The 18,111-nt window shown below is 39.7% G+C and overlaps 2 protein-coding genes across 2 annotated transcripts; both read left to right on the top strand.

Moving 5' to 3' along the window:
- The first annotated feature begins 463 nt into the window (after positions 1 to 463).
- On the top strand, positions 464 to 2,684 carry LOC114819931 (STOREKEEPER protein-like). The gene is made up of 2 exons (XM_029089621.2): positions 464 to 1,863; positions 2,008 to 2,684. Exon 1 carries the CDS (start codon positions 1,434 to 1,436, stop codon positions 1,857 to 1,859), a length of 426 nt encoding a protein of 141 aa, XP_028945454.1. The 5' UTR covers positions 464 to 1,433; the 3' UTR covers positions 1,860 to 1,863; positions 2,008 to 2,684.
- Positions 2,685 to 3,722: 1,038 nt separating this feature from the next.
- Positions 3,723 to 7,146, top strand: LOC103450494 (uncharacterized). Its single transcript, XM_008389859.4, has 7 exons — positions 3,723 to 4,311; positions 5,316 to 5,492; positions 5,597 to 5,743; positions 5,886 to 5,987; positions 6,088 to 6,158; positions 6,247 to 6,314; positions 6,611 to 7,146. Exons 1-7 carry the CDS (start codon positions 4,075 to 4,077, stop codon positions 6,850 to 6,852), a joined length of 1,044 nt encoding a protein of 347 aa, XP_008388081.3. The 5' UTR covers positions 3,723 to 4,074; the 3' UTR covers positions 6,853 to 7,146.
- The last annotated feature ends 10,965 nt before the right edge of the window (positions 7,147 to 18,111 follow it).

The following is an 18,111-nucleotide window of genomic DNA, read 5'->3' as shown; positions in this document are numbered from 1 at the left end:
AGTGATGCTCATGAATGTTGACATGAGTGATGCTCATGAATGTTGACATGAATGATGGTCATGAATGTTTATGTATGATTGACATAAGTGATGCTCATGAATGTTTATGTATGATTGACATGAGTGATGCTCATGAATAATTTTGGAGTACTGGACGTACTTTTGATCACCTGGTTGGTGATAATAGCGGCAGGCTGCCGAATAATTTTGAAGTACTGGGCGTACTTTTGATCACTTGGTTGGTGATAATAGCGGCAGGCTACCGAATAATTTTGAAGTACTGGGCGTACTTTTGATCACCTGGTTGGTGGTAATAGCGGTAGGCTGCCAAATAATTTTTTGTAGTACTTGACATACTTTTAATCACCTGGTTGGTGATAATAGAGGACCTGGCTCTTTTGGGCATATGGGTCTTTGCCCTCCATATAACATTCCAGCCTATTATTTTGGGCTTGCCTTTTTAATTTTTTTTTTTATTATTATTACCCTCTAATGGGGTTTATACAGATGTCTCCGAAAGATAAGAAAAATAAATTACATCATTCAAAAATAAAATTTACCCTCTGCTTAATGGGTTACGCCCATAATTCCTTTTTTTTTTGCATGCCATCACCATCACAATTATGTCTGCTTCTTTTTATCTTCTTTTGCTTTCTGCTTTTCTGCTTTTGTTTCCCACTCTTCCTCTTTTTCTTTTTTTGAAACATTCTCTTAACAACATCATGATTTTTTCTTTTTTCTATTCTGTTCCTTTATCCAGCAAGCCCACTTGACAGCGGATTGCACGTTACTCTCCAGCTCTTTCCTTTTTCTTTTATTCCATTTTTGCTTTCTCAAAGCTGGTTGATGATTTTCTTGCTCTGTGCATTGAAGGCAATGATTAAAGGAGACAGGGAACCTTGGTAGGCATCTTCTTATCTTATTCATGAGTGCTTCCTGTGGGTTTTTTTTTGCAGAAATCTTGTTCTGCTCGGCATCTGACCGCTTTCAAATTCGGGGCGGAAGTCGGGTCCGGACCGAAACTTCTATCCTTGCATACTGAAACTGAGCAATGTCAATCTGACCAAAAAGCTTGGGATCAGAGACCAAGTCCTTCAACTTGGCAGTCCTGGGATGATGCAGCCACATGCTGCCATCCATGAACTGTACACCGTTGGATTTGCATGCTTCCAGTATCTGATCAAACAGCTGAAGAGCTTCGAGAAACTTGTCGTGCTCCTGCTCCATCCAGCTCTTCTCATTCGAGATCTCGTATTTAATACGACACCAGAGCTTCCATCTTCCATCAAAGTGACTTCACTAGACACATAATTTTGAAATTCAGGGTGAAGCCCTCTTTGAATCTTTCCAGGTGGCGGAGCGATTTCTGAAACTTCTGGATCATCCTAAACACTATTGGTTTTAAAAATTCTGAAGAGAGTGTTTGGAGAAGAATGAGAGAGCGAGAGAAGCCCTCTGCGACGGTCATGAAGTCAGATCCTCAATCAGGTTCTGCATCCAAGGATGATTCCGGATCCGGGTCGGAGACCGAGTCCGATAACCACTCGCCGCCAGCTTCCGACTTCACCGTCAAGCCGATCGTCTTCAAGCCCGAGAACAACGTTGTTATGCCCAGCAAGAAGACTGCTTCGGCGAAGCCTGCTGCCGCGCCCAGTTCCGGGTCGAAGCGACCGGCGGAGACCAAGCCCAGCTTGAAAAATTCCAAGAAGAAGAAGGTCGGCGGCGACGATGAAGATAAGATCAGGAGATTGAAGAAGAAGTACCAGGCTGGAGAGGATGGCGATGACCTGGTGTTTTCGAAGCCCTATGAGCTTAAGTGCTTTGAGTTATGCAAAAAGACTTGGGGTTCTGAGGCTTAAAAAGGTGAGCTTTGTAGACTGAAGAGAGAGAGAAAGAGAGAGTCTAAAGAGAGAAAGACAGAGATTGGAAGAGCTAGAAAGAGAGTATTCATTTATTCATTTTTGAGAGATGGGTTTTGCAATGATTTTGGTTCCTGGGTTTCTGCAGATTCACGGTGGAGGTGAAAAAATGAAAGAGAATGGACATAACTTTTAGTATCGTTTCCCACAGATGGTGCCAAATGTTGATGTACAAAACCGGAGGGGTCTTGGAACAACGTAAATCCGACCGTGAATCTGCAAGAAAGTGAATAACACAAGATGTATCGTGGTTTACCCCAATGTTTGGGCTACGTCCACACTGATATTATATTTCTCTGAGATGATTGTGAGGGAGAGAGCTCATTTCTGATGACCTAAGAATTGGCCTCCCCTAATGAGGAGAGTGATGAGTCATTTTATAGAATAAGGGCTCCTCACTTATTACATATTTGCCCATTCATTTATTACATAATTACATTTGAGTCATCCAAGTATTTATACGAGGTCTAAATACGGAGGCTCCAAGTATGGTACAAACAAGTTGTGTGTACAAACACTTTGCAGACGTGCGTTGTCCGTTCGAGGACAACCAAATTTTACAAGTATTTACAATGTACGTGATTGTACGGAACTTGAGGGAGCACTTATGTGAAGGAAAAACTTATGACTTTGATTGTACAAGTCAGAGATATAGTTAGTAAGTCTGTTTGTATTTGGTTAGAGCTGTTAGATTTTCTGTTATAAAAACAGAGTTATGTAATCATTCTGTAATGTGAATACAAGTCTCATATTTCTCTCTCTTAATTCTCTAGTTCACCTTTCTCTCTATTACTCTTTCTTCTTCAGTTTCTCTACAATTCTCAAATATTTCAGTTTAGTTAACAAAGGAAAGAGCTCGATCTCAATCTGCATTGAGAACTTGTCAAGGTAAAGGAAGTTTAGAGCAAATCGTGGGGCAACGATATGAGAAAAAGACTCGAGGAACTCAAGGGAGATTCTTTGTTCTTTGGTCATGATGGAGAACTTCATCGTTCTAGAAGTAACTTGCATTTTTGGGCACGTTGAAATTTTCTATTTCCACACGTTGTAATGTCACACTCTTCTTGCATTTTGGAATGGTTATATAACCAATGCATTAAGTTAACTCAAACCAAATATTCGAATAATTTAACCAATTGGCAAATCCTGTATGTTAGGAAGAGTTTAAATCTGAAAGACAGTAAATTAATGAGAAAATCTCTAATTAATTAGAGCAATCCACTACTTACCCGTCTTTACCAATTAAAATAATTTAGAATATTGTTGAACAAAAAAAATTATTAGAATTATTTAAGAAAACCCGAAAATATAAGTAATTAGAAAGAAAAAAAAGAGAAACGTGAAAACGCACTTGGAAAATACTCATCGATGTCATCGTTCAAAGCACGCACAAAAAGAATATTATTGGCATTCTTACTCAAAATTCTTCGTTGTTGATTTACTGGATTTCGTGTTTATGATCAGAATCGTTCATATTATAAATGCCTACGATCTTTGTAAAAAAAAACAATTAAAACTAAGGTCAATTAGTCATAATTTTTTTTTAGTATATCGATATTTTTACACTAAGAGGAAGGGGAGTTTAGCTAAGCCACACAAATGTCATCTACGAAATTTGAACCTAAGATCTCTCACTTCTAAGTAAAGAAGAATACCATCAAACCGTAGTACTGAGTAACATCAATTGTATAAAAATAGATAGACGAATTTGTTAAGAGTATTTAGAACTATTTATTTATTTGTTATAATTCATTGACTAAACATTTTTAATTTTATAAAATGATTGAAAAGTTTTGAGTAGGTGTCTTCGATGAGTAGGCAAGCATTGTTCGCAGAAAAATGTTCCACATGTGAAGGGTGTCCACACTTTGGGAAAACCAGTCTAAACCACAAGTTCGTAAACCCCTCGTTAGGGTTTCTACTTTTCTCAAAAGGGTCTCTCTCTCTCTCTCTCTACTCCCTTCTTCTTCCTTGATTTTCCAACTCCGTGACCGCACAGTCTCACCAAATTCCACGGATTCTATAAGATTCTCTTCAAACCGCCAAAACCCATGTGAGATCAGCTATGTTCTGCCCGACCCAAATTCACAGACAGGGGAAAGATTGAAGCTTTCTAGAGGCAGAAGGAGATAAGGATAGAGAGAGGGTTTTGGATATGGAAGCTCGAGTTGGGGTGGTGATGGAAGGAAAGCAGAGAGCTTCGAATTCAGCTCAGGGAGGCGTGGTGGATGGGGGCGCCAGGAAATTCTTGCAGCAGCAGAGCCAGGCGAAGCAGTCCCTGAATCAGCAGTCCCAGATAGGGACGGTGAACCAGCTTTTAGCTGGCGGTATCGCCGGTGCTTTTAGCAAAACCTGCACTGCGCCTCTTGCTCGCCTCACCATCCTCTTTCAGGTTCTGTTCTTATTAATTTCAATGAATTTTTTGTGCTAATTATGTTGGTATTATTGTTTTGTGATATGGGTTATTTTGGGTTTGTGTTTTCAAGCATTATTGATGTTTGATGAATGGGATTCTAAGTGTTAAAAGTTGGGGCTCTGTTTTTCTAATGTGGGATATGAAATAAAGGGTTTTATTCTCTGAATTTTTAGTTTTAGTTTCTTGTAAGAATTATGGAGAGTTGAGATTATGGCAAAAGAAAATACAGGGCACGGTGTGTTGAAGCTTGAAGATGTTTAATTGCTTTTGTTGGATTGGTGTTAGTTAAAAAATGTTCTTTTACACTTGAAAATTGACAAAAGTTTTGGGAGTATTTTTGTGTGGAAATGACATGCGTAAGATAAATATTGCTAGAAAAAAGAAAGTTTGTTTTGGTGATTTGGTGTCGAGTAGAGCCGTGGAAGTTGTGTTGGAATCTGGGGTTTAAGAAAATGATTAAGAGCAGAGGCGTTTCCGTATTATTCAATTGCTCGTGGGTTTATGTTTTGCAATGATGTTTGTGGTGGGAAGCTCATTTCATTTCATTCCTATGTAGCTATTTATACTTAAGGCTGGCTATCATCCTTAGTTTAGAAAGATGAATTAACCTAATGGCACACTTTGACGAGGGACTTCTAGTTCATGGAACTTAGGCTAAATTTGTTAGGAACGCACTATAAAAATTAGAGAGGGACTTGAAAGTCACTAGATGCAATACATTTCAGAGAAATTTCAAAAGACACATTGAAAGGCTAATTTGTATTGCATTGGTAGTGTTTCAGTAGTTTGTAGTGCATTTTTGACAATTGAGCCTAAAGTTCCTTGGAAATTTGAAGCCCTCGTCCAAACATTGGGCAAGGATGGACAGTTCCATATCATTATGTGTGATGGGATTTTGTTGAACTTTTCTCTCGTGCGGTGCTAGCGATGTTCCTGTTTGATGGTGGTTAGTTTACTAATCCATCATTTACTTCGATTAGGTGCAAGGAATGCACTCTGATATTGCAACATTGAGTAAGGCTAGCATATGGCATGAGGCTTCACGTATTATCCATGAAGAAGGGTTTAAAGCATTTTGGAGAGGCAATCTGGTTACCATTGCTCATCGCCTTCCATATTCTGCCGTCAGCTTCTATGCTTATGAACGCTACAAGACCGTGAGTTAATACATGCCTGGACTGAATTCTAAGCTTGTTGAGTACAAATCAATGTTGTCCTTGCAGTTTGCTCTGGTTTCATCTGACCTCATTTTATATTGCAGTTGCTGCATTCACTTGTTGATGAAAATTTTAGGGGTAATGCAAGTACTGACATGTGTGTGCACTTTCTCGGTGGTGGGATGGCAGGGTTAACTGCTGCCTCAGCCACATATCCACTGGATCTTGTGAGGACACGTCTTGCAGCCCAGGTATTGCTAAGATTTTTTTTGTGGGTTAAGAATTAAGAACTAAGAAAAGACATCTGATTCTCAGTGTAATGTTGATTTATAACTTTCATTCCCTTCTAATTTTTTTTCAGTTTGAGTTCATTAGTGTATTCCAATTTTGTAGAGAAATGCACTATACTACAGAGGTATTGGACATGCATTTCATACAATTTGCATAGAAGAAGGTTTTTGGGGATTGTATAAAGGACTTGGAGCGACACTTTTGGTATGCTTTATTTGCACATTTTTTCATTTTTTCATCTTTTATGGTTCATTTCTTCATTCCGTTGACACTAAATTCTATTTTTCTTCTTGCTGCGATACAGGGTGTGGGACCCAGTATAGCAATAAGCTTCTCAGTTTATGAGGCTTTGAGATCTTTTTGGCAGTCCCAAAGGTAAAGACTGCATATCTGGTTGATTTGAGGCTGAGCTTCTCTATTCCTTAAGTTGTAATATTGTAGTTTTTAATTCTATTGACATCAGGCCCAATGATTCGACTGTTGTGGTCAGTCTTGCTTGCGGCAGTCTTTCAGGCATTGCCTCATCAACAGGTTAGTGATCTGTGACAGTCGGTTTGAAGCATAAATAGATGGAACATCTATTAGAAATATTATGGCGTGATGGACAGTGGAGAATGTATTTGCATTAGTAGATTCAGTACCAAATTTTTATGTACATTGTGGTTATGAACAATACTCCATGTACGATGCCTTTAAAACCTATATAAATTTCTGAAGCGGATAGATGGAAAATTATGTTAGGACTTTCCAATTAGTTTTCTAGAATCTAGCAATAAGATTTCGGATTTGTTCTTCTTCTGAATGATTATTTTTTGCTCTTGTTTCAGCAACATTCCCTTTGGATCTTGTAAGGCGAAGAATGCAGTTGGAGGGGGCTGGTGGTCGAGCCCGCGTCTATAATACGGGCTTACTTGGGACTTTAAGGCACATAACGCGGACTGAAGGCCTGCGGGGCTTGTATAGAGGGATAATGCCAGAGTATTACAAGGTCGTTCCAAGTGTAGGAATTGTCTTCATGACTTACGAGACATTGAAAATGCTTTTTGCCCGCATCCAATCAAGTGACTAGTTGCCTCTAAATTTCCCGTTTTCCGCCACTCGGTGGGGGTTTCCCGACATACGAAGGTAGGGGAGAGGATAAAGTTGGTTAAAGACACAACTTAGAGCAATAGTTGTGGTAGTTTGAGAAATATTGTGGTGGTAAATTTTGCTGCTGCTGCTGCCGCCGTGTGACCATATTGTTTATTCTTGTATAGGTTAGTTTAGCTGCATGAGTCACAACATGCTCCCATTTTGACATGAGAAGTTAGCAAACTTTTACGCATTCGTCGGTGGTCACCGTAACAATTTTGTTGTAGAAGCCCTTTTGTCTTCCCCTTGTGTTTTTCTTTTTCTTTTTTACTCTGTCGAAGTTTTAGACTTTCTTTCTTTTTACATGTTTCGCCCAACCTCTTGAATGCTTAAAACCTTGTGTTCGGTCTGATTTTAACTTTTTTGTTTTAATTTAACTGAGGAGCTCTCTTAGGGAGTCCATTGGATGGAAAGGGAAATGAAACACTTTTGAAACGATTTTGCAAGATATATTCGTCGGTTACAGAAAGACGTTCTATATATGTATAATTTCATTTTTACTCATCTTGTGAGAATTTATTAATTTTCTTTAACATACATCTTAGATTGTTGGACCTATCTTATCGTTTGTATTAAAGATGTACTACAATTATGAACATCATACGACGACTATAAAAGTTAATTTGGGATCATGGGATGGGTTCTTAAGAGCATCTTCATTGTTGTCTCTACCACCGTATCTGCAGGGTCAAGCATTCTCCAATGGGCCGGAAATGGAGGCTCTAAAGTAGGCTCGCCAGGGTACTAAAAAAATTAGGAACTTTAACGAAAAATTATCAGTACTGTTTACTTTGACGAAAAATCATATTTTTACACTAAAAAGTCAATATTGGTATTATTCATTTTATCTTTTATTTTGTCCTTATCATTAAAACTCAAAGTTTTCAATTACTTTCCATTAGTTTTTCTAAAAAAATTCCCAAATATAGGGACGCTGGAGGGACTCCTAATGTGGTGGGGCACACGTTCTTTTTTGAGTTGGATGATGTCCCCACCAAGCGGAGGTGCGACGCTGTTGTCTAGCTGCCAAACGCACCCGACACGCACGAATGATTCTTACTTGCCTAAATGAGTTCTCAATGGTGATGGTAAGAGTCCCTAATAGGAATTCTGAATTGGAGATGCTCTAATGCTGGTAGTGCCACTAAACTTTTATTCCTATACCAATAAAAAATATGCTATGAGACAAAATTTGTAATTTTACTTCAGTAGTCTAGGAAATGAAAGGTGAAGACCAACTCTAAAAAATTGAACGATTGATTCTTAAAAAATCAACGGTAAAAAACGTTTAAAAAGTCGGACTACTTGGTAGGCTGGACTACAGAAGTCTTGAACGCAACACGGTAAGAAGGAAAGCAACACAGTAAGACTTGAAAGCCAACCCAACCACAAACCCGAATGACCACTGAGAATTTCTGGTGTGTTTGGTGGCAATGCACTGAGAGTTTCTGGTTGAAAATCTCTAGGTGTTCTGGAATAAGCAAACTGCAAGCAACAAAGCCTCCAACCATCCATCCAAACTATGTTAAAACCTGGTTGAGTATATGCTGTAGGCGCTGATTCATTCTTTTCCAAATACTGACGATTTTTTTTTTATTTTTAATTTTTTTTTTTTACACTAATGAGCAAAAAAAGTACTGGTAACAGTTAATTTTTCCACCTGACATAGAACGAACAAAATAAGAAGCGAGTGATTTAAGTGCAAGTTTTTATTTTGGGCAGAAAAAGAATGACGTTCATGCAACCAAACGTACACATAAGGCTTGTAGGTCAGTTGGTTAAAGTATTTACTCTTAAAGAGAAAAAACACGATGACGTACGTGTTTATATAATGAAAATCACACAAGGCAATCATGAGCACCTATGTAGGTGGGAGTGCGACATGCTTCCACTTTCTTCCGCTTCTCATGGTGTTGGCACCACTATTTCTTCATGGCTGCAGTGATGGCAGACGACTTCAAAGTCGACATGAAAGAAGAAAAACTATTCGTCCATTTCCCCTTTTCCGATTCGACAATGCCTATGAAAGAAGAAAAACTATCAGTGCGTAAATCCTTGTATGTCCTCAACTTGTCAAGTAATGCTTTCACTGGTGAAATCTCATAATCCCTAGGTAACTTGCGAAAGCATAACTTTGACAATTCCTATATGTTGTGGCATAAAAGACTAGGACACATTTCGAAAGATAGGATCATGCAATTGTCAAAGTTAAATTTCATACCTCCATTAGATTTTAATGATGCATCTGATTGCATTGATTGTATGAAAGGTAAAACCACCAATGTTAGGAAATTGGATGCAAATAGAAGTAAAAATTTACTTGAGATCATACACACAGATGTTTGTGGACCTTTTCCTGTCAAAACCATTTGTGGAAATTCATATTTTGTGAGTTTTATAGATGACTACTCCAGACATGCTTACATTTTTCTAATAAAAGAAAAGTCAGCAGTTCTTGAGTGTTTTAAAGTTTTTAAATGTGAAGTAGAAAAACAACTAAATCTTGAGATTAAGATTGTTAGATCAGATAGGGGAGGAGAATATTTTGGCAGGCACACAGAAGCAGGGCAACAGAAGGGTCCTTTTGCAAAATTTCTTGAGTTACAAGGCATTGTGGCTCAATATACTACTCCGGGGACACCCCAACAAAATGGAGTGGTTGAGAGAAGAAACCGAACCTTGATGGGAATGGTTAGAAGTCTCATTTCAAGATCAAAGCTGCCTGGTTTTCTATGCGGAGAAGCATTGAAGACATCAAACTATGTGTTGAACCGAGTGCCTACAAAATCAGTGCCAAAAACACCTTCTAAGCTATGGACTGGCAGAACACCGAGTTTCAATCATTTGCATGTGTGGGGTTGCAAAGCAGAAGCTAGGTTTTACAACCCAAATGAAAGGAAGCTCGATTCTAGAACCAGTTCATGCTACTTCATGGGATATTCAAAGAAATTGAAGGGTTTTAAGTTTTATTATCCTCAAGCACAGACAAGAATTCAAGAGACTCATAATGCAGTTTTCTTAGAAGACCAAGGTGTATCAGACTTGGTTCATGATACTTTCGCGTTTGAAGAATCAGAACAACTCGATGGTTCAATTCCAATGGACTACAATCATATCTCAGTGTTGCCTAGAACTCATACAGAGGAATATGACTTTAAAGAGGAGATGACACATGAAATAGGTGCTGAAATACAGAATGAACATGAGGATGCTTCTTATACACGAGATATATCATTAAATGCTCAAAGTTCTCACATTGAGGGAGATACATGCCATGTGAGTGATCAATTGAATCTAAGGAACTCAAGTAGAGTCAAGAAACCAGCTATTCTAACTGATTATGTCTATCTCCAAGAGGCTGAATTCGACATAGGTGACATAGATGATCCAGTTACCTATCAACAAGCAATTCAATGTCCTCAAGTTGCATTATGGAACAAGCAATGGAGGAAGAGTTGGATTCCATGACCAAGAATAAGGTCTGGACCCTTGTGAACTCTACTTTAAATGTTAAACCAATCGGTTGCAAGTGGGTTTACAAAACTAAAAGAGATGTTGCAGGGAGAATTGAGATATACAAGGCTCGGTTAGTAGCCAAAGGCTTCAGTCAGAGAGAGGGGATTGATTACAATGACACGTTTTCACTTGTTTCTTCCAAAGATTCTATGAGGATCATCATGGCTTTGACATCTCATTTTGATTTGGAGCTACACTAGATGGCTGTTAAAACTGCCTTTTTAAATGGTGATCTAGAGGAAGACATAAACATGGTGCAACCTCCTGGATTTGTTGAAAGAGGGAAAGAGAATATGGTTTGCAAACTGAATAAGTCGATTTATGGACTTAAACAGGCATCTAGGTAGTGGTTTCTTAAATTTGTTTGGTGGCAATGCACTGAGAGTTTCTGGTTGAAAATCTCTAGGTGTTCTGGAATAAGCAAACTGCAAGCAACAAAGCCTCCAACCATCCATCCAAACTATGTTAAAACCTGGTTGAGTATATGTTGTAGGCGCTGATTCATTCTTTTCCAAATACTAACGATTTTTTTTATTTTAAAATTTTTTTTTTACACTAATGAGCAAAAAAAGTACTGGTAACAGTTAATTTTTCCACCTGACATAGAACGAACAAAATAAGAAGCGAGTGATTTAAGTGCAAGTTTTTATTTTGGGCAGAAAAAGAATGACGTTCATGCAACCAAACGTACACATAAGACTTGTAGGTCAGTTGGTTAAAGTACTTACTCTTAAAGAGAAAAAACATGATGACGTACGTGTTTATATAATGAAAATCACACAAAGCAATCATGAGCACCTATGTAGGTGGGAGTGCGACATGCTTCCACTTTCTTCCGCTTCTCATGGTGTTGGCACCACTATTTCTTCATGGCTGCAGTGATGGCAGACGACTTCAAAGTCGACATGAAAGAAGAAAAACTATTCGTCCATTTCCCCTTTTCCGATTCGACAATGCCTATGAAAGAAGAAAAACTATCAGTGCGTAAATCCTTGTATGTCCTCAACTAGTCAAGTAATGCTTTCACTGGTGAAATCTCATAATCCCTAGGTAACTTGCGAAAGCTCGGGTCCTTAGATCTGTCAAGTAATGATTTCCCTTCGTTCTTGAATCTCTCAAATAATCAACTGTCGGAAGGATCCCAACAAGTACTCAGTTTACTATATTTGCCAAGGCCTCTGTGAGAATATGAAGGTAAAAGAGTCACACATTGGTGAAAGAAGAAACATTGCCAGAGCTTATAAGAGGTTGGGCCACTCTCCATATTGCCAATTGGTTTTATAGTGGAATCCCAACTTTTTTCATAGTATCAGAGCCAGGTTGGCCCATGTGTGAAGCCTAACGGTCGCACATGCTTCACGTTACCCAATTCGTGTTGTCCACGTGTTTGACTTGACAATCCTCCGCACGTTTGACTTGACAATCCCCCACACGTGAGAGAGCGTGTGAGAATGTGAAGGTAAAAGAGTCCCACATTACCTTGTAAGGGCTTATAAGAGGTTGGGTTACTCTTCATATTGCCAATTAGTTTTATGGTAGAACCCCACCAGAAACAAAGAATTTTGGGGGCCTCCTTTGACTTTGAATAACAAAGCAGGATCATCTCCTCCACCAGCAGTAAATGGAAGTTACCGAAATTTTGGAGTTGAGATTGATTGTGATCTTATCAGTGTCGAAATTGGATTTGCATTTGGCTTTGGAATTGCGGTGGTTGGGTCACTTGTGTTGTGCAAGAGATGAAATAAATGGTACTACATAGCTATGTATAAAATCCTTGTTAAGACATTCCCTAAACTTGATGAAAGAATTAGTCCTCACCGAAGACATGTTCACATAAATCAAAGGCCGAGATGTTGAAATTATTATGAGGGCCAATGCACAGCTGGCCTACTTGTTAAGAAATAGGGCATTTGCTTCTGCTGTCACATAATTATGAAGTACGAGATGTAGTGTGAGCTTGTTCAGTTACTTTTTTTATATTTTGATGTTGCAAGTTTTTAATAGTAAAAGGTAGATAAGATTGACATATTCACGATCAAAATTTTCACACTTTTTTTTAATCTTCTTTCCGATACAGGAATCAGCATTACTCATTATGAAAACGACATATTCGCGATCAAATTTTCAAAAGCATAGAATTTGACACATAAAAATACAAATCATAAAACTAAATGTGCTCACCAAAAAACAGAATTAAACAATGGTGATCCAAGCTGTTAATGCACAAAATCAGTGAGGACTTTGGTACAACAGAAAGTGTTAAGTTTGTGACCTTCGCTAGATTGCTCCGGTCATTAGTGTGGATAAGTATGTAAATGGATAGAGACAGGGAAACAAACACAAGATGTACGTGGTTCACCCAGATTGGCTACGTCCACGGAGTAGAGAAGTTCTCATTAATTGTGAAGGGTTTACACAAGTACATAGGTTCAAGCTCTCATTTAGTGAGTACAAGTGAATGATTTAGTACAAATGACATTCGGAAATATTGTGGGAGAATGATCTCCTTTTATAGAAGAGAGTTTCTAGGCTTGTTCTGACATTGACACGTGTCGTGTTGTGATTGACTCCGATGTTGACATGTGTCGCGATATGATTGGCTTCTGATGTCGACACGTGTTGGTCTATGATTGGCCTCCTGGTTGGAGGGAAACTCTTCTGGGTCCTTGACGGTATAACGTTGACCGGTGCTCGGTAGTTTCGGGATTGGTCAAGTATGGTACAAACAGTGCTCCCCTAAGTTCTCGAGTGAGGGAAGCTCCTCGGTTGGGGACTTGTAAGATCCAAGCCGCTAAGTAATCACGAAACTTCTACGTACCGAAGTGTGGTATCGTCTTCACTTGCCTTATCTGTCTCATAGGTAGATGTGGCATGTTCTCTGGAAGTACTTTTCCTCCATCTAGGGGTGGTATCTTTAACCGGTGGAGATGCACAAGGTAATGTATCAATTTGACTGGAAGCTTACTTGTAGTTTTAGGCTTGGTCAAGCGCGATACAAACCATGTAGTGGAGTCCCCCAAGTCGCCGAGCTAGGAGATTTGCCGAAAAAGGTGACAGATAAGGTAAGCAATCAGAGTTCCAAGCAATCAGTCCCAGATCAGAAGTTTGATTTCGAGTTCCGGCTGATTGTTCTCATTCTCCCTATCTTGCAGGCAGCAAGAAGGATAAAGAGAAGAAAAAAGAGAATAAATGATATGAGATACTTTTGCTTTTGAAGAAGTAACTTTCAACAGGCTTATTCTTGAACTGGGCTGGAGGGTTTTCCGGTTTCCTCCAGAGTATAAGGTTGACTCAAGAATTTGAAGGGATACTTTTGCTGTTGACATGGGATACTTTTGCTGTTGACAAAGTAGTGGATGTATCGGCACGTGTTCTGTTACGCTTGTCTCCACATGCTTCCTTGTATCATTCTCACTTGCCCTATCTGTTCCTCAGACAGATGTGGTATCTTCTCTGGAAGCATAAGATGTTGAAGATGAGTACTCGAGAGCAATGCCAGGTAAGTAATCAGGTAAGGGGTTCCAGGCAGTCAGTTCCTGACTAGAAGCTTGATTCCAAGTGCTGACTGATTGCTCCCTTTCTTCTTGTCTTGCAGGTAAGAACAAGGCCAAAGGAAAAGATAGGGAAAAAGCATGATATGAGATACTCTTGCTTTTAACCCTGATGATATGAGATATTCTTGCTCTGGTGTAGCTTGTTTGCAGAGGTATTATCAGGGGGAAAGAAAGTTGAGTATTTTGAGAGGTTTCGTTGGGAGTGCCCTCTCAGATATGAGGAAGGGTTGAGCATTTTTGCAGGTCTGCCTGTCCGTTGAGGATAAAGGTTGACATATATAGGAGTCTCCCTAACAACAAGTAGTAATGCTATTCCTTTACCCTTCTTAGTCATAGCAATGTAGTGGGAGCTGCAAGCTTCACGTGTTTTAACTTTGTCAGAGCATTTTGAAAAAGTGGTCTGTGGTATCTGGAAAGCTGATGTTGAGTGTGAAGATTGCAGACAAGCTTTATCTAAGGAAATCTGGCTCTCGAAGTTCGGAGAGCGGTGCCTCTTCGGTTTTCGAACAAGCAATCCTGTCGGGGATCTAGCTTTTGAGATTCGGAGAACGGTGCCTATTCGATTTTTGAGAAAGCAATCCTGTTGGGAGTCTGACTCTTGAGATTTGGAAAGCGGTGTCTCTTCGATTTTTGAAAAAGTAATCCTGTTGGGAGTCTGGCTCTCGAGATTCGGAGGGCGGTGCCTCTTTGATTTTTGAGCAAGTAATCCTGTTAGGAGTCTGGCTCTCAAGATTCGGAGAGCGGTGCCTCTTCGATTTTTGAGCAAGCAATCTTGTTGGGATTGTTTTCTCGAATGTGAGTAAACGTGGGCATTTTTACCAGTCTGCCTTGCCACGGAGCACAGAGGTTGACACACATATGGACTTTCCAGTTATCAAGCAGTGGTGCTGTTCCTTTACCCTTGTGGGTAATAGTAGGGTAGTTGGACCTTCAAAATTTATGTGTCTAAACTTTGTTAGATATCTTTAGCAAAGTTATTTGTGGTACCCGATGAGCTGATGTTGAGTGTGGAAAGTGGTGCCTCTTCGATTTTTGAACTAACGACCATGTTGCCCTTTATTTGCTATTCCTTTACCATTCTTGGTCATAGCAATGTAGTAGGAGCTGCAAGCTTCACGTGTCTAAACTTTTTCGGAGATCTTTGGCAAAGTTATCTGTGGTACCCGATGAGCTGATGTTGTGTGTGGAAAATGGTGCCTTTTCGAAATCCGGAGAGTGGTGCCTCTTCAATTTTTGAACCAACGGCCATGTTGCCCTTTCTTTGCTATTCATTTACCCTTCTTGGTCATAGCAATGTAGTGGGAGCTGCAAGCTTCACGTGTCTAAACTTTGTCAGAGATCTTTGGCAAAGTTATCTGTGGTACCCGAGGAGCTGATGTTGCATGTGGAAAGTGGTGCCTCTTCGAAATCCAGAGAGTGGTGCCTCTTCGATTTTTGAACCAACAGCCATGTTGCCCTTTCTTTTATAAGGGCACCAATTGTGTGCAAGAAGTACATTTAGAGAGTTATTGCTTGTAGGAATTTTCCCCTTATTTTTGTACTTCAGAGATTTATTAGACCTTATTTCTCCTTCATCATTTCTGAAAATGTCTAGCCCATCCAACCGTTGTTTTGACTTGAACTTTGGTGAAGAGGCATCTATGTCTCCTCAAGACAACATATGGCGCCCATCCTTCTTATCCCCTACTAGTCCTCTTACCGTTGGAGACTCTGTGATGAAGAATGATATGACCGCTGCGGTGGTGGCCAGGAACATTCTCACTCCCAATGATAACAGATTACTTTCCAAACGGTCTGATAAGTTGGCTGTTAAGGATTCCCTGGCTTTCAGTGTTCAATGTGCAGGTTCTGTGTCTAATATGGCCCAACGCCTATTTGCTCGAACCCGCCAAGTTGAATCATTGGCGGCTGAAGTGATAAGTCTCAAACAGGAGATTAGAGGGCTTAAGCATGAGAATAAACAATTGCACAGGCTTGCACATGACTATGCTACAAACATGAAGAGGAAGCTTGACCAGATACAGGAATCTGATGGTCAGATTTTACTTGATCATCAGAGGTTTGTGGGTTTGTTCCAAAGGCATTTATTGCCTTCATCTTCTGGGGCTGTACCGCGTAATGAAGCTCCAAATGATCAACCTCCGATGCCTCCTCCTTCTGGGGTTCTGTCCAGTACTAAGGCTTCGAATGATCACCCTCCGGTGCCTTCTCTTTCTGGGGCTCTACCGACTACTGAGACTTCTCCTAAGCAACCTTTGTGAAGGCTCCCTATTGTTTGTTTATTTTGACTCATGTATATGTACATATTTGTAACTTATCGGAGATATCAATAAATAAGATTTGCTTCATTTCAACGTACTGTGTTAAATACACCAAAGCCTTCTTCACTAAGTTCTTTGAATTTTTTCTTTTGTTGAAGCTTGTATGTTGAAGCTTTGTGAGTGAAGCATGTAGGTTGAGGTAGTGTTCCCTTAATTTCCCAAGTGAGGAAAACTTCTCGGTTGGAGACTTGAAAAATCCAAGTCACTGAGTGGTCGTGAGACTTCCGAGTATCAAGGTGCAGTAGCATATGGTAGGAATCCCCCAAGTTTCCGGTCGAGGGAGTTGACGAAGGAGGTGTCTTGCTAGTAGCCAAGCTTCTAAAGTAACAAAACTTTACCATTTTCCTTTCTAAGTGGTAGCCCAAAACTCCTTCTTCATATATATGTGTTATGAAAGTTGTTAGACCCAAAGAAGAGGAGGCCTAGGCAATTTTTGTTTTTTTTTCGATTTTTTTTTTCTTTCGAATTTTCGAATATATATATATATATATATATTTAAGCTTTGTAGGTGAAGCTTTGATGTTGAAGCTTTGTAGGTAAAGCTTTGAGGTTGAAGCTTTGTTGGGTACTATGAATTGATTTTGCTTCACACTATCTTGATCAAGAGTGTGTGAAGCTTTTGTAGGTCAAGCTTTTGTGGGTCAAGCCACACCTTGTAGTGTTTGCATTGTTACAAAGGAGAAATGTCTGAAGCAAATGCGAGAGGGTTGAATAGCTTGATCTTCGTATGCCATGCACTGAAGTTGTTGTTGGCTTGCAATAAGACTTTGTTGGTGACTATAACTCTTGTTGGGCATAAGTGCTCCCCTAGTTGAGTTGTAAAAAATGAGGGTTTTTGATTTTTTTTGTGAATGCTAGGAGTTCACATGTACAAGTTGTACCACTCGTCTTCTGGTTGGTGGAATGAATGGTGAGTTGCTTTCATCACCTGGTTGGTGGCACGAGGATGAGTTCCTTCTTCACCTGGTTGGTGGCATGAGTGGCAAGATGCCAAATGATATTAGAGTATAGGTTGTACATTTCATCACCTGGTTGGTGGCATGAAGGAGAGTACGGGTTGTACATTTCATCACTTGGTTGGTGGCATGAAGATGAGTTCCTTCTTCACCTGGTTGGTGGCATGAGTGGCAAGTTGCCAAATGATATTAGAGTACGAGTTGTACATTTCATCACCTGGTTGGTGGCACGAAGATGAGATCCTTTTTCACCTGGTTGGTGGCATGAGTGGCAAGTTGCCAAATGATATTAGAGTACGGGTTGTACATTTCATCACCTGGTTAGTGGCATGAAGGAGAGTACAGGTTGTACATTTCATCACCTGGTTGGTGGCATGAGTGGTAAGTTGTCAAATGATATTAGAGTACGGGTTGTACATTTCATCACCTGATTGGTGGCATGAAGGAGAGTACGGGTTGTACATTTCATCACCTGGTTGGTGGCATGAAGATGAGTTCCTTCTTCACATTTCATCACCTGGTTGGTAAGAATAAGGGCAAGGTGTCGAGGCACATTGTAGCAAGTGTCGAAGACACAAAGTATGTTGAACCATTTCGAAGCACAATTGGCTTATGTATGGATGTGTTGGAATGTATGATGTTTATGTATGAATGCGTTGGAATGTATGATGTTTATGTATGAATGTGTTGGAATGTATGATGTTTATGTTGATTGATATGAGTGATACTTATGAATGTTTTGCTATGCATGAAGGGATCCATGCTTTTGATATGTGAACCATGTTAGTTGTAACACTTAGTATCACATACTTTGTGTCAAAGTACGCTTGTTGAAGCTCTGAGTTGGAGT

Source organism: Malus domestica, chromosome 12 (assembly GCF_042453785.1).
Source record: "Malus domestica chromosome 12, GDT2T_hap1".
Classification (NCBI taxonomy): domain Eukaryota; kingdom Viridiplantae; phylum Streptophyta; class Magnoliopsida; order Rosales; family Rosaceae; genus Malus; species Malus domestica.
The sequence above is the reverse complement of the archived record's forward strand: the minus strand, read 5'-3'. Positions and strand labels throughout refer to the sequence as shown.

Bases quoted from the DNA above. Each gene is read 5' to 3' on its own strand.
- LOC114819931 (XM_029089621.2), top strand. From the start codon at position 1,434: ATGAGAGAGCGAGAGAAGCCCTCTGCGACGGTCATGAAGTCAGATCCT.
- LOC103450494 (XM_008389859.4), top strand. From the start codon at position 4,075: ATGGAAGCTCGAGTTGGGGTGGTGATGGAAGGAAAGCAGAGAGCTTCG. The intron at 4,312-5,315 runs GTTCTGTTCTTA...TACTTCGATTAG, and splicing joins GCCTCACCATCCTCTTTCAG to GTGCAAGGAATGCACTCTGA. The intron at 5,988-6,087 runs GTATGCTTTATT...GCTGCGATACAG, and splicing joins GACTTGGAGCGACACTTTTG to GGTGTGGGACCCAGTATAGC.